The 15,955-nt window shown below is 36.1% G+C and overlaps 1 protein-coding gene across 2 annotated transcripts; it reads left to right on the top strand.

The window, feature by feature from the left end:
• Window positions 1-9,619: 9,619 nt before the first annotated feature.
• LOC129257171 (uncharacterized) lies at window positions 9,620-15,627 on the top strand. Of its 2 annotated transcripts, none has more exons than XM_064097140.1 (2): window positions 9,620-9,759; window positions 14,248-15,627. In XM_064097140.1, exons 1-2 carry the CDS (start codon window positions 9,705-9,707, stop codon window positions 15,000-15,002), a joined length of 810 nt encoding a protein of 269 aa, XP_063953210.1. In that variant the 5' UTR covers window positions 9,620-9,704; the 3' UTR covers window positions 15,003-15,627. The 2 variants fall into 2 exon arrangements, with proteins under 2 accessions (XP_063953210.1, XP_054751415.2); XM_054895440.2 differs by lacking the exon at window positions 9,620-9,759 and adding an exon at window positions 11,903-12,235.
• Window positions 15,628-15,955: the final 328 nt, after the last annotated feature.

The raw sequence follows: 15,955 nt of genomic DNA on the forward strand, positions 1-15,955 counted from the left end.
ATTTCTAGTTGGAAGTCATTTCCAGTTACCCAACTGGTTCCAGTTAGAAGTTCATTTCCAGTTGAAAGACATTTCCAGTTACTCAACTGGTTTCATATAGGATTTCCAGTTGCCCAACTGGTTCCAGTTAGAAGTCCATTTCCAGTTGAAAGACATTTCCAATTACCCAACTGGTTCCAGTTAGGATTTCCAGTTACCGTAACTGGTTCCAGTTAGAAGTCATTTCCAGTTGGATGACATTTCCAGTTACTCAACTGGTTCCATTTAGGATTTCCAGTTGCCCAACTGGTTCCAATTGGTTTCAATTGGAAATTGTTACATTCCAATCAAGACCAATTGAAACCAGTTGAAAATCCAGCTGGTTTCAATTGGATTTTAGTCCTGGGTGTGGATTTGATGAAATGAGAGGGGAGCTCAATAAATAAAAAAATAATAAAACCAAGTTACCATGGTTCCAACTTGTTATGATATAGAAGACAGCGTTTTGCGGCAAATCGAAATATGACAACTATTGAACATTTTCTTGATATGTTTTGCTTTCAACGCTTAAAGGGATCGTTTAACTTTGTGAGCAGCTGATTTAAAAAATTCACAAACTGAGTTGAAACGTGCGTATGAGTGCCTGTATTTGTCCTCAAAAACCCTGAAACAGACCACAATATAGGATGAAAAACTCTAATTTAGACACAAGTTGCAATTTATTAGCCTGATTTTGAGAACCGTCTAGTAGACGGGTTCAGCTTATGACCAGTTTTCTCCAATTCAAAAAGTCCGTTGGCTATTTTGACTGCCTTCTGTTGTGTGTATCTCCTATACACACACTATTAGCTGCACTGTACATTCAGTGTATACCTTATACACACTGTATGTAGGTCATGCTGTGTTCATCTAGAATTAATGTGTTGTGCACAGATTCCCTGTATACACATAGTCATTGAAACCAACTCCCAATTATTTCAAACTTTGGTTTACATCTCCAAGGTTTTAAAATTGATCCTGTAAATATAATACTTTGAAACTTTTGGGTTGGTATTTTTACACTATAAGCCTAATGTTTAGCCCATTTTCAGGAACCAAAAGGAGAATTTTTTAAATCAGAACAAAGTGAAATGATCACTTTAAACGTACTATAGTGTTTTGGAAAGCTACTATATCGAATGGGTACTTACGACATACCCCGAGTCGAAATAACGCATGTCAATTATCATGCGTGTGCCTAACTGAGTAAAAATCCCTGAGATTGGAGAAACTGTAATGTAGGCGGATACTGAAAATATAAATAAGTTCTTCCTATCAATAAGAGTTTAATTCAGTGGCGTAATGAGCCAAAAACATTTGAGGGGGCCAAATATGGCGGATGCAATAACAGTTCTAAAAAGCCGAGAGCGAGCAAAGCGAACGAGCAAAATTTTTGGCATTTTTAATACAGAAATCGAATATTTGGAAAGATTTTGACATAACTTGCACAAAATAATAAACTATTTCACCGTTTCCCTTTCCTTTCCTTTCTTTTTCTCTTTTTTTTTTTCTTGGTCGTGAAACATTTGGGGGCCATGGCCCCAAGCCCCCCCTATCCTATAATTTGCCCTAAAGTTACGAACAACTTGACCGGTGAACCTAATTTATTATGAGTTCCCCCTGGCGAGTTCCCCAATTATTCCCTGCTTTTTTTAAATATGAATATAGGATTACTTTCGATAGACTCTAACTTAGCGAGATCTAGTTCTAATCAAATCCATTCTTGACAAAATGTATTCAAATACTCGTTAAGAAAATAAAAAATTGAGATCAGAGGATCGGATACTAGTAGCTAATTTTGGACAATTTCATGTTGGATGATCATCGGCTCGATCGCTATATGCGCTTGCAGAGATACATTACGTAATAAAAGCTAAACGGTGATTGGCCGGTGTTTGAGTGCATGCGATCCTGGTGTGATGATGTGAACGTAAATGTTGTATGGTAAACGTGTGTGGGGGGTTTGGACGGGGGGGGGAGGGGGTGATTGGAGGTTCGATCAACAAGGTACGTACGCCTATCGTCCGCCGGTGTACCGGCGGATACTGTTCTAGGCACCAAATCCGCCGGCGGATCGTGTTCTACTCCGGCAGATTCAGTACCAAAAAGGCCACTCTCTTCGGAAGATATCGTTCTTGCGCTATCGCGATATCCTTCCTTCACATGCTCAATATACATTAATTCTTTCAGTTTGCGTAGCTGTTAGTGTTACGTCTTTGTTATTATTTGCTTTAGCTGCATTTTTGCATGATTTCGGATTATGTCTCTGTTCTGATACAATTTGTCTGCTATATGTTACAGTGTTATTTGATTTGAGTATTCACAGCTGCAATTATCATTTTGTTTTTTATATTTCCTTAATTATGTATGTATGAAATTTATTTGAATGAATAATAAAGATCACTACAAAACAAAAAAAAAAGGTCGCGAGGTACTTGAAAACTATATAGTCAAAAGCGATAGATTTCATCAATTAAAGCTTGCAGAAAAAGATATTTATGATATCTCTATATGTGATAGAAGTGAAGAAATAAAATGCGTAATCTGAAAGGGGAAAATAACCCATTTTCTTGTAACAACTCTATGGAATTACACCACTTCTAACACTACATGACGTCACGGTCTCGGTGCGAGGCCGGTGAAAGCATTTACAAGAAAGAATATTTTCGAAACCCGATAATTGGAGTTATTCTTAAGCAAAATATTCAGCTGTAAGCGATGACTGCATACAACCTGCATTTCTGTTTTTAGTTTAAATTAATAGCTTTCGTCGGATTTGTCTGATTGGTCAATTCAATTTTGGGGTCTGGTCTGGGTCTTTAAATAGTCCACATTTAGTCTTCATTCAACTGTCAATGTCTGCTGCACTATAGTATACAAATAATTTACCCCAAGATGTGATCATAATGCTTGTAATCAAATAACATGCATTTGTTAATTTATTTTATACCTATTAATTTATTGCAGTATGAAAAATTCTTCTTATCACAATTTTAGGGATAAATTGGGCACAATATGCATCAATTATGATTAATACAGAGTATTGAATAAAGGCAAACAATGGCAGTTTCGATACTTAAAATCAGTATTTTGTAATAAGCTTTCTAAAGTGAAGTATAAATAATGATCACTGCAAATGAAATTTCTGATTTACGAAATTCCAATGTATTACTATTATTTTCTCCACATTTTCTCGTATATTTTTTATATTTTCTCTCCCTCCCCTTCCTCGTTCTATTTCTCCTTTTTAGTGCTATATCACCCACGCGTATACACCCCAGATATATTCATAATGTGCCAGGTTAGGAAACTGGGAAAGAGGCGAAAGGGGCGAAATGAGCAGGGACAGAAAGAAAGGCAAAAAAAAAGAGATGAAAATCAGGAGGGGGTATAGTGAGAGAAACAAAAGATCAGTAAAGGAGAAATTATATTTCACTAAAGATCCCATATTGATCTTAAAATTAGATGACTGAGAGGTAAATTAGGGAGCACCAAATAGTACGTGGCGTATCTAAAGTCTGTCAGGGTGAACTTCCGGTCCCCTTTAATTAATTCAGATTCCTTAACACTGAAAAAAAATATATAAAAAAACTAATAAAATAAAATACATGAAAAATTAAAAATGGGCCTACAATAAACTACATCATGTTTTGACATTCTTTTTTTTAATGTTTGTTAGAAATATAAAATTTATGTTTTCACCAAAAACTTAGCATTCTACAAGTAATAATATGAGTTAACAGCAAAACATATTTTCATACACAAAAATTATTTGCATAATTTATTTTGAAATATGAAGTTTTAACTTGTTGAATTTTTTCTAAACATTTGTAGTTTCAAAAACCTATAGGCCTATATGGGGGTGCAAATTTTCGCCAACCGTCTGGCAAACTGACATTAACATGGTGTGAAAAAGCACAGTTAAAGAGATCGATGCATATACTGCGGACTGAGAATAGTATAAAAATTCACAAAACAAAATGATGAAAATTTCATTAAAATCTTATAATTATATTTAGTTTTAATTGGCGTATGTGCCAGGTCTATGTAATACATGAAATATCGAGACATAATTTATCCTATTAATCCTCACCCCATCGAGCCCTTTGTCAAAAGCTGTATGGATCCGCCCCTGAATAAAAATTCACTAAAGGCGGACGAAAATCCCACCCCCCCCCCTTTGCGTTCGACATTGCCAGAGCCGCGCATGCGCGCCCTGCCGAGGTTGTCTGTCCAAATCAATATTACACGTATAGTCAATAGAACCAAATCCGCCGAGGAACCAAATCTGCAAACATCAAGCCGCGTCAAACCCGGCGAATATGGTTCCGATTAAAAACGATATCGGCCATTTAGAACGATATATGCCGGCGGATACGGTATCCGCCGGTGGAACCGAATCCGCCGCTACACCGGTCCTATATTCGCGTCGAAGTACGATATATAGCGGGCATCGCACCACGCTAACTGGGCGTTGTGGCGTGCGCCTGTAATCCAAGCTATGCGGGGAAGTTACAAATTGATGCAGAGGTTCGAGCCCTGGTCACGTCTTTCGGATGGTGACGTTAAAGGTCGGTCCCAGACGTAAATAATCATATCTGATTGATACACGTCTGACAAAACTCAAATACACACACACACACGCTGATCCCACTGACCACACACACCCACACACACCACATAGATCGATGTACACCCCTTGCAAGATATACATTACGTAATACAACTAAACGATAATTGGCTGGTGGTTAAGTGGACCCGGAAGTGCACGTGATTCACGAGGGATGATGTGAGCGGAGGTGTACATACGTGTGTGTATGGTATTGGTCGGGGGGGGGGGGGGCAGGGGTGGGGGGCACACCGGAACTACCGCCCCTCGGCCCGGTACACGTGCGATATAGCGTGCACCGGCCCACTGGCCACACACACACACACAGGCGGCGCCCGGCGCCAAAACTGAAAAAGTGCGCGAAATCTATTATTGCCTTGCTCGCTCGCTTTATCAGAATCATCTCGGCTTTTTATCGATCGAATTAACGCTAATTTCTTATTTTTTGTTTGTCTGCAGAATTAAAATTTAACTTTAAGTGTTTATCGTCCGACATCTGACTGCCTTTTGCAAATATCTACGACAACCGGTATATATACTGTAAACGTTTGACTCTTTGAACAGTGATCGCAAACTCATAAATGTCTTTCCGCTTTGAACAGTGATCAAAATCCTGTAAATTTCTTTCCGCTTTGACCAGTGATCACAAACTAGTAAATTTCTTTCTGCGTTGAACAGTGATCACAAACCGGTAAATTTCTTTTCGCTTTGAAAAGTGATCACAAACCGGTTAAGTTCTTTCCGCTTTAACCAGTGATCAAAATCCAGTAAATTTCTTCCCACTTTGACCAGTGATCAAAATCCGATAATTTTTTTTCTGCTTTGACCAGTGATTACAATACGGTAAATTTCTTTCCGCTTTGAACAGTGATCACAAACTGGTAAATTCTTTCCGCTTTGACCAGTGATCAAAATCCGGTAAATTTCTTTCCGCTTTGATCAGTGATCAAAATCCGGTAAATTTCTTTCCGCTTTTGACCATGTGATCAAAATCCGGTAAGTTTCTTTCCGCTTTGACCAGTGGTCAAAATCCGGTAAATTTGTTTCCGCTTTTGACCAGTGGTCAAAATCCGGTAAAATTTCTTTCCGCTTTGACCAGTGGTCAAAAAAAGATCCGGTAAATTTCTTTTCGCTTTGAAAAGTGATCACAAACCGGTTAAGTTCTTTCCGCTTTAACCAGTGATCACAATCCAGTAAATTTCTTTCCACTTTGACTAGTGATCAAAATCCGATAATTTTTTTTCTGCTTTGACCAGTGATTACAATACGGTAAATTTCTTTCCGCTTTGAACAGTGATCACAAACTGGTAAATTCTTTCCGCTTTGACCAGTGATCAAATTCCGTTAAATTTCTTTCCGCTTTGATCAGTGATCACAATCCGGTAAATTTATTTCCGCTTTGATCAGTGATCAAAATCCGGTAAATTTCTTTCCGCTTTTGACCATGTGATCAAAATCCGGTAAATTTCTTTCTGCTTTGACCAGTGCTCAAAATCCGGTAAATTTCTTTCCGCTTCAAGCAGTGATCAATATCCGGTAAATTTCTGTCCGCTTTGATCAGTGATCACAATCCGGTAAATTTCTTTCCGCTTTGACCAGTTGTCAAAATCCGGTAAATTTCTTTCCGTTTTTGACCAGTGATCAAAATCCGGTAAATTTCTTTCCGCTTTGAACAGTGATCACAAATTGGTAAATTCTTTCCGCTTTGACCAGTGATCAAAATCCGGTAAATTTCTTTCCGCTTTGATCAGTGATCAAAATCCGGTAAATTTCTTTCCGCTTTTGACCATGTGATCAAAATCCGGTAAGTTTCTTTCCGCTTTGACCAGTGGTCAAAATCCGGTAAATTTGTTTCCGCTTTTGACCAGTGATCAAAATCCGGTAAATTTCTTTCCGCTTTGACCAGTGGTCAAAATCCGGTAAATTTGTTTCCGCTTTTGACCAGTGATCAAAATCCGGTAAATTTCTTTCCGCTTTGACCAGTGGTCAAAATCTGGTAAATTTCTTTCCGCTTTGACCAGTGGTCAAAATCCGGTAAATTTCTTTTCGCTTTGAAAAGTGATCACAAACCGGTTAAGTTCTTTCCGCTTTAACCAGTGATCACAATCCAGTAAATTTCTTTCCACTTTGACTAGTGATCAAAATCCGATAATTTTTTTTCTGCTTTGACCAGTGATTACAATACGGTAAATTTCTTTCCGCTTTGAACAGTGATCACAAACTGGTAAATTCTTTCCGCTTTGACCTGTGATCAAAATCCGGTAAATTTCTTTCCGCTTTGATCAGTGATCACAATCCGGTAAATTTCTTTCCGCTTTGATCAGTGATCAAAATCCGGTAAATTTCTTTCCGCTTTTGACCATGTGATCAAAATCCGGTAAATTTCTTTCCGCTTTGACCAGTGCTCAAAATCCGGTAAATTTCTTTCCGCTTCAAGCAGTGATCAATATCCGGTAAATTTCTTTCCGCTTTGATCAGTGATCACAATCCGGTAAATTTCTTTCCGCTTTGACCAGTTGTCAAAATCCGGTAAATTTCTTTCCGTTTTTGACCAGTGATCAAAATCCGGTAAATTCATTTCCGCTTTGAACAGTGATCACAAACTGGTAAATTCTTTCCGCTTTGACCAGTGATCAAAATCCGGTAAATTTCTTTCCGCTTTGATCAGTGATCAAAATCCGGTAAATTTCTTTCCGCTTTTGACCATGTGATCAAAATCCGGTAAATTTCTTTCCGCTTTGACCAGTGGTCAAAATCCGGTAAATTTCTTTCCGCTTTTGACCAGTGATCAAAATCCGGTAAATTTTTTTCCCCTTTGACCAGTGGTCAAAATCCGGTAAATTTCTTTCCGCTTTGATCAGTGGTCAAAATCCGGTAAATTTCTTTCCGCTTTGACCAGTGCTCAAAATCCGGTAAATTTCTTTCCGCTTCAGGCAGTGATCAAAATCCGGTAAATTTCTTTCCGCTTAAATTTGATCAGTGATCACAATCCGGTAAATTTCTTTCCCCTTTGACCAGTTGAGAATGCAATTAATACACTGGTACTTTTGATTATGTAATCTTATAATTGTATATATCAGTACAACCTAATTAAATGAAACCTCTTTATTATTTGTAATTAAAGTAATTATAGTAATACTGTAATACTATGCGTGACATTTGTCTTATTGTTTTTATAATTGCGTGACAGAGAGAAAGAGTAGAAGAGTGTAAGAGGAAATCAGAAGTTACAGGCACAGTGTTTTCTCATATGAGGTGTTCTTTGTTGAATGGCATAAATAAACATTTACCATCAAATGGACATGAAAATGGCTAATTATATCCGGATATAATAATATGTTTTGGTCTATTTACCACTTAATTCATAAAATTCAATTTCTTTTAAAATAATTTTCCGTTGTTCAATCTATTTCGTTATTTATTTATTAATTTTTATTGATTTTCATATATATATATATTTGTTTATATATATATCTATTTATTAATTTATTTATTAACTTATTTATTTATTTATTTATCTATTTATTCATTTATCTATTTATTCATTTATTCAAATCAGTTTAAACACTTGCTTCCAATGGGACCCTTATCAGAATTGAATTCCAGCTTGTGTGCACAGTTTTCAATCTTACATGTACCTTCCGTTGTACAATTTGATTTCATTTGATTTTTATCTCTACATTCCAATAAAAACAGTTTATACAAATAAAATCATGTTTAAACATTACATAACAAAAAGTAAATGACATTATGATTAACATACATAATAGTATTTTTATTAAAATATGAATTATACTTAGCAATTTTCTCTTTTTTAATCATTTAAACATTTATGTATACTTGGAACAAATATATTTATATATAAAAAAAAATCGTCAATTGAAATATGGGAGACCACTATCTCAAGTCCGGAAATACTAATCAGAATAATGATTTAATGCCCTGAAATATTTGTTTTAATAAACATCCGAACTTTTTCATCAGTCAAACGATTTTCAATTTACTTATATGACAATGATGTATTTAAGAATTACACAGTAGTCAATAGAACATACCCAGCAAAGGGTCTTATAATTCAAGCGTGTATTATACCGGTATTTTCTACCACTGCCTTGTGAGATTTTATGTTCGTTTAATTTTGGTCATTCAAGACTGCCATATATGTTGTTAATCTGACAACGAATATAGAGAAAACTGATTGCTTTTTCATTTGGAATAGCTATTAACTAATCTACTTTCCAATCAATCATATCGAAAGGACAGAATAAGAGGAGAAACTCAAATTTCTATACTATATAAATCTATAAGAGATGGGGATAAATGCATCGCATTAATTTGGTTGATTTAGTCGACATGAACCCTCGTGCGATGATCAGGATGCAACTAAACCTCAATCTTTTGATTGCAGAAATGGCATTAGGGCCTACCAATAATTGGTACATGCTGCATCGATCGATGTCAAACTTGTGGTAAAACTATGCAAGCAAGAAGCAAACACTTGTAAGCAAACGAAGTCCTCGTATTTTAAGACAACTCCTTTCCAATAATATTTCGTTCATCACTCGAAGGTCCATGGTCATCAACTTGAGATGACGTCTCAAATTTCAAGTCACATCAATACGATTTATGTCAGACTTTGGAAAACAAAACATTAAAATGAATGGCCGATAGCGAATCTCTTTAGAATCTACTTTTGATGTGATTGGGTTTTTTTAGGACGGTTGATGTGTATGTTACCTTGAGCATGACAGTAACCTAGGATCAAGAATGTAGGATGATAGATCGTTGAGGTCAAACCATCGGGTCATATCCAGGGTTATTATCTGACTGAGGAAATATAATGTGAATCCCCTGTTTTACGAGATGACGTAGGCATCCGAGGGATACAAAATCCACGTAGCAGTTGGTTTAAGACGTTATTGATGTCCATAGACATGATAGAGGAATTATTTGGTGGCTTCTTCATGCTGTGCCCGAGAAAATACAGTGTCACAGTCTTGGCCCTTGGTTCCTGTTTAAACAACGAAGTAATATATAAGATTTACCCACACACTAGAACTGGATGAACTAGAAAGAGATGGATTATTTTGAAAGATGCCGGCCACCCAATAAAGTTTTAACAAAGAAACAGAGTAAGTAGAGATCAAAAGAGGGCAATATAGAGTATCGCTATGTGTATTGGTGCAGAACAATGCAATGATTGTTATTTTACATGTTAATATTTCATTTCAAACAGGAAGAATAATGGATATTTTAATCGATATTTAGTTTACAATTGATAAATATCCAAAATGTAAATCAATATGAGATTAAAAAAAAACACTAGGACCAGCATAATGGAAAAAATGTTACACGAAATGTGCCCTATATGGCTTTTCATGTACTTGTAAATATATTTGTCTCAGACAAAAACCAAACAATTATAATAAAAATCTAGATAATTATATAAATGGAGGCATTGTACAAGAATGTAAGGTTTAATTGTCCAATATAAATATAAGTGACATACAAGTCTAAATTGGGTACACACAAAATAAATATTGGAAGAAAATAAATGTAATCAAATGAAAATAGAGGGTAAAGCATGCCCCTACCTCGTTTTTCGTCTATTGATCGGCAAATGTACGTTTTTTTTTGCTCGGTGCATGTACCCCCATTTCAACTGACTTTCTGCTAAAAGACGAAGTCATTTCTAATTAATCATTAAGCTCATATAATTGCATTAAACAAATCAACTGCTTTACTTCACTGTTGCTCGGATACCAGTTTGTAACACTCTGCCCATTCGAACCTGTTAATTAGGAAATGGCTTAGTCCCTCACCTCTTTTATTACGTGAATATAATAGTCAAATTTTTGTTATCAAAATTTGTAGATTCTGTTTTGGTAAATTGCCAACAAAGATGCATGTCACTGTTCCATTTTATCACTAAATACTACTTATTTTATCAATACATGTGCCCGAATGTATAAATTTACTGAATTTACGTCGGGATTAAATTTGATCGGCTGTGCCCGATCAAAATAAAATATCTGCGTATTTTTGTCTTGTTTATATAAAACACTGCAGGGCATGATATTCGTCATTAACTTTATAATATTCAATTAGGGGACGGCCCTTCATTTGGGGTAGGGGCAACGGCCCTTATGATTTTTACGAAGTTAAAAAAGAAACAAAAAAGAGACGAAACAACGAGAGCATTTCAAAATAATTTTAAAGTTGGTGTAACTCTATATTTCCCCTTTGATAAATAAGAACAAAAGTAAGTCGCTTGTCCTCTGCCTGAGTATAATTATGATATAAATCCTTTCGTACCTAACCTAACCTACCTAACCCAATGTAGTCGACGGTCTGATTTTCCTAAAAGACAGACATCTACTGTACCCCTAAAAGCGTCATTTTATTGACATGGACCACTTCAGAAACAGTGCTCAGCAAACATGGTTCAGTCCGATATTTAGACGCTTTGACTTTGCTAGAGACTCGTAACTGTGGTAAATAAAAAGTCAATAACTTTGTTGCTCCGAAGGCGAGTACACTTTGTAAATAGACACAACAGATGCAAATATATAGAACGGTCAAGAAATACTCTGACGATATCAAGTGCTCTTTCACTTTTAATTTGTACTTACATGTATCTATGTTATCGAAATACATAAAGATAACGACTAGATTCACTCGAACATGCTGAATGGCGTCTCTCTTTATTTCTACTCATCTTCAAGAAAAAAAAACTTACACCCTATAATCACCTATAATCTTACTAATGAATATCAGCACGACAATGATATGATTTATTTCATTAAAAATGACATATCGTGGACTATGATTGTATCAGACTGAAGTTATTTTTACCTAGAGAAAGATACAAAAAAAATGATACCATTGTTGCTATGGTGACAGACTTACAACGATGAAAGTCCCGATTTGTTTCAAACAAATTGTTTCTTGTATATTTATACCGAGCACGGTACATGTAGCTATTAATATAGCGATGGTGTATCATGGTAAGTGAAATGATATGAACGAGGAGAGAAAAAACATATCTGACGACTATCATCGTGATCATGTATAACCCTACACACAGTCCAAAGAGATCTTTCTTACCTGCGACAAGGACTGTCGCACTTTCTCTTCACTCAGCGGGCATCGTAACATTTTAATCAAGGCTGCCAATCTTCCCCCATTAGTGCCTTGTTATGAATCCATTGGTTCCCTAAACTAGGCACACAAACAAATCAAAGTCTGCTCCATTTCGATCGATATTTTGCTCTTTATTCGAGTGCTTTGATTGACCCAAGCAGTATCCCATGCTATTGTCATCAAGAGGGATTCTCAGACCTTTGAAGAGAATGAAAAGATCTGACTATGCGATAGGGCGACGTAGACAATCAAGGGTGTATCAGACATAAGACAACGTTGAGAAAGGATTCCATGAGTTGTTAAACTAGTTGTGGCGTTAACTCATCATCTTTATTACCATCATCATCAATGTATCAAAGCACACGCGATTCCATTTCTAAGGATGTGAATATTTTCTAAAGTTTTACGGAGATGATTAAATAATCATGTTTGGTGGGAGAAATATCAAACTGGGAGAAGAAGAAAGTAAGTAGAACGCGAATTACTATTTAAGATTATTATTAAACAATCTGGACTTTGGGGCCCATCTGACATTGCCCCAACATCTGTTCTTAACTGGTTGAGCGCATATTTGAATGTAACAGAATTTCTACATTAAAAAAATATATTAACATTGATATCAATATAGGCCTAATTCCAGTTATATGCAGAATGGAAAGTATACATAATTTGTTTGTAACAAAAATATAACATTTCTTTTAGCACCTTCACTCTTTAGTTTATCAAAAAATATATAATTTCGTGGTAAAACTATAGAAAACTGTTTAAAACATGACTATGGTCAATAGATATGCCAGTATTTATATAAATGGTAAAATTATGCTGTGGTGAAATTTGTAGAAAATTATTTTATATGGTTGATTCCGAAAAACCAATTATTCAGTTTTATATTGTTGTTTATTTCAAAATTCGTTTTTTTTTTTTTTTTTTTTTTTGGGGGGGGGGTATCTAAAGCTATCATGATATTTTTGTTTTGTCATCCATCTTTCTTTTTGTTATGATATTTGTAGGGCCCCGGCTATAAGCACTTTTGCTTCTTAGGGGTCCTGACCATTAAGTAATTTGTAACCTGTTTTATTTTGTATTAGTTTGTTTGTATCATGTTATTTTTGTAAATATTTTGATGTATTTTTAATGGTCAATAAATTGAAATTGAATTGAATTTAAAACATTTAGACTCATGGTTACTACACATGGTATATAAGCCTACCTCTTGTTAAACATTATGATTGGTTTACCAGTTACTTAATTTGTTCTTGGTCAGCATTATAATTCACACGGATTACCGTGCGGGACTGCACTGTCAAGGGCAATAATAATAAAAACAACATATTACTTGCTATAGGGAAGTAACTTTCTGGACACTTACAGGACATGGTTTCACTATTTGTATTGAATGATTAGTCTACATGTATGTGACTAATGGTGCTTGAAATATCCTAATCCTATCACTCCAAGACGACAGTCATTAGTGCAAACACTATTGTCTGAGGACGCCCTCAAGCCCGTTTGCTTGGTCCTATGTTATTTTGTATTTGTTTAAAAGAGTCTATTTAGATGTGTTCATGTAGATACATCAAGGACGATACTGAGATTGCAATGGAACAGAGGAACAGTCTCGCATAAAGCAAATAGTAGCGGAGACGCGAATTCTCCCCCATCACTTTTCGTCGTTGCCATCTTGAATATCGTCGAAGGATGAGATACTTTCCTTCCAAAAAAAACCACAATAATAATAATTAAGAAGGCCGATGGCAATGATACATATATATATATATTACTTAGAAAGTTGATCATGAGAATAAAGTTCACTGTTATTTGTCCTCCTCATCTTGTGCACATTCTAAACAATCACGTGGTTCATTAGATTCCCTTCTTTATTGCAGAAGAGAAGCACATTTTCTCGACATACTCTTACTATGTGAGATGTAAATTAATGTAAATACGTGCAAGAGAAAAGTGATTGTCATAACCATAATAACAAATTGACAACACAACTTATATGAATCCAATATAGCTCCTTACTGTTTAAAATTATGCACGTTCTTTTACATTGTAATTTTCAATTAGGTCTCAATCGACGCATGAATGTAAAGAAGGATGGTAGGAAAATTACATACTGCAGCATGGCCGTATATGCAGAACATTTTTTGGAGGTGGGGGCAGGACGTGTATCTTTTTAAAAAGAAACTGAAAAAAAGTGAGAGAGCGAAGCGACTGAGCATGTCATATAGAAGCGCTTGGTAATTTCTGCAGTGAAGTTGAAAGATTTCGTGCGCACTTTTGGGTGAATTTTGCGAAAATTTTCAGTGAAAAATGCAAGTTTTGACAATTTAAGGGGGCCAACTGCCCCCTTGCCCCCCGTACGACAATGTAACGAATTGCTTTTAGAAAATCATTATGAGGCAGCATGCACTTGATGAATTAAACAAAAACGCTTGCTGTTTTATTGTCCTGTAATTCTTTTTTTTTTGCAGTCATGGCGGAGGAAAGGAAGAAGTTCTTCACCCTGGTAAAGAAGCTTCATGTATATTACCGTGATCAACTGAGTGCAGCACTCATCTCCATCAGCAAGTTTGAGAAAGGTAGGAAATATTTCATCCGAGCTCTGAAGGTAATCTTCCCGGTAAGCTATGACGATATCCCGGTACTGACACTCAAGAACATGGAAGATGATCTTGCACTTTATAAAGAGAAAAGTCCAGAGAACAGCGTGATAGATAGCGCCGTTACCTCTGGAACAAGATCCGCAGCTGGACTAAGGCCTGAAGTAATTGGAAATCGACTAGAATCGATACCTGTAAGTACCAGAGCATCGTCTTCAAGGAGGGAGGATCCGGCTATCAGCCAACACAAAGCTCACTGTCAAATCATTGAAACGTTCTTGAAAAATATCCACAACTTTCGACTTTTTCGGCAACACGTAAAAATGAACATCGTCACGAAGCTTCAGAAAATACCGAAGAATGTTGTGGAAACCGATATGCAAAAGAGAGCGCTGGGGGAGATAGAGGCCTTACTTGGAGCCTGGACTATACTTCTGGACCGGAATAACAACCTTGTCAGACTTGTCCATCCGGAGGTCGGGGAGCAGGCCAATAAGATATTTGAGACTGAACAAGAGATGGCGTACTATACGGGCATACTAAGCGTATTGCCGAAACTTAATGACATTGCCAACAAAATCGAATTTGCTCTGACGAAATATGAAATGAGTGCAGAGAGAGTTTAAAAATGCAACTGTGGGCTATCTGACAACTATTTACAAAGTAATAAGGGTACTTTTTTTCAATTTTTAACTACTGTAAGTCTTACTTGTTTTCGTCTCATTTAGAGAAATTGACAAAAAATGTTAAGACCATTCACTATATCGACGAACAGCTTCTTGGGTAAGCTTTTACTATACCTAAAGAACCATTATGCAAAAAAGTGGTCAAAGCAAATAGCAGGCGGTTCGACAGCAGTACGTTATGTCAACGCTACCTCTTGAGTAAGATGAAGGACGATTTGTCTCTATGGAATAAATGGATGTTGTGCGCTCCAAACCTTTGATTTTTGTATCTATATAAATTTTAAAACTTCCTAAGTGTGCCGCCTGTAATTCTGAAATAAATATTCATAAAGGAAATTAGAAAGCCCCGTAGCTTTTATTGTGGATACAATTCCAATTTGATTGTGCCGTCGAAGTAACGATTAATTATTCATAATTGTTTTGAGGCATAGGGCGTCTACGTGAGAATGTGCATAGCTACGTACATAGGCTAATTGCGCATGGATACATTGTAGTTTGTCAATCAAAACGATAAAGAATTGTCGAAAACTTGTTAACTATAATAAATTTGTTCGAAAACACTTGACAGCTTGGACTCCTTATTATGATTTTGTTTAATTCGGCACCTCCATTGTCACAATTAATGGGAGCACCTTTAAAGTGTCATTTTAAACCTGTAAATGGGGCTTCAGTTGAGGCATTGCTAATATGCAAAGTTGCACTTGTTTTTGCCCCTTGAGTCGGTTTTTTTTCGAATCCAAGTATATATCTGTCAGCTATTTGAACAAAAACAAACCAATCGCAATCACACAAATAAATTGATAACATATCTTTTAATTGAGGGATTAACGTATTGATTATCATCCCCACCTCCTTATGCCTATGGTATCGAAGTCATTGTTTCTCTTTCGTAA

The sequence above is a fragment of the Lytechinus pictus genome, chromosome 3 (assembly GCF_037042905.1).
Source record: "Lytechinus pictus isolate F3 Inbred chromosome 3, Lp3.0, whole genome shotgun sequence".
Lineage (NCBI taxonomy): Eukaryota > Metazoa > Echinodermata > Echinoidea > Temnopleuroida > Toxopneustidae > Lytechinus > Lytechinus pictus.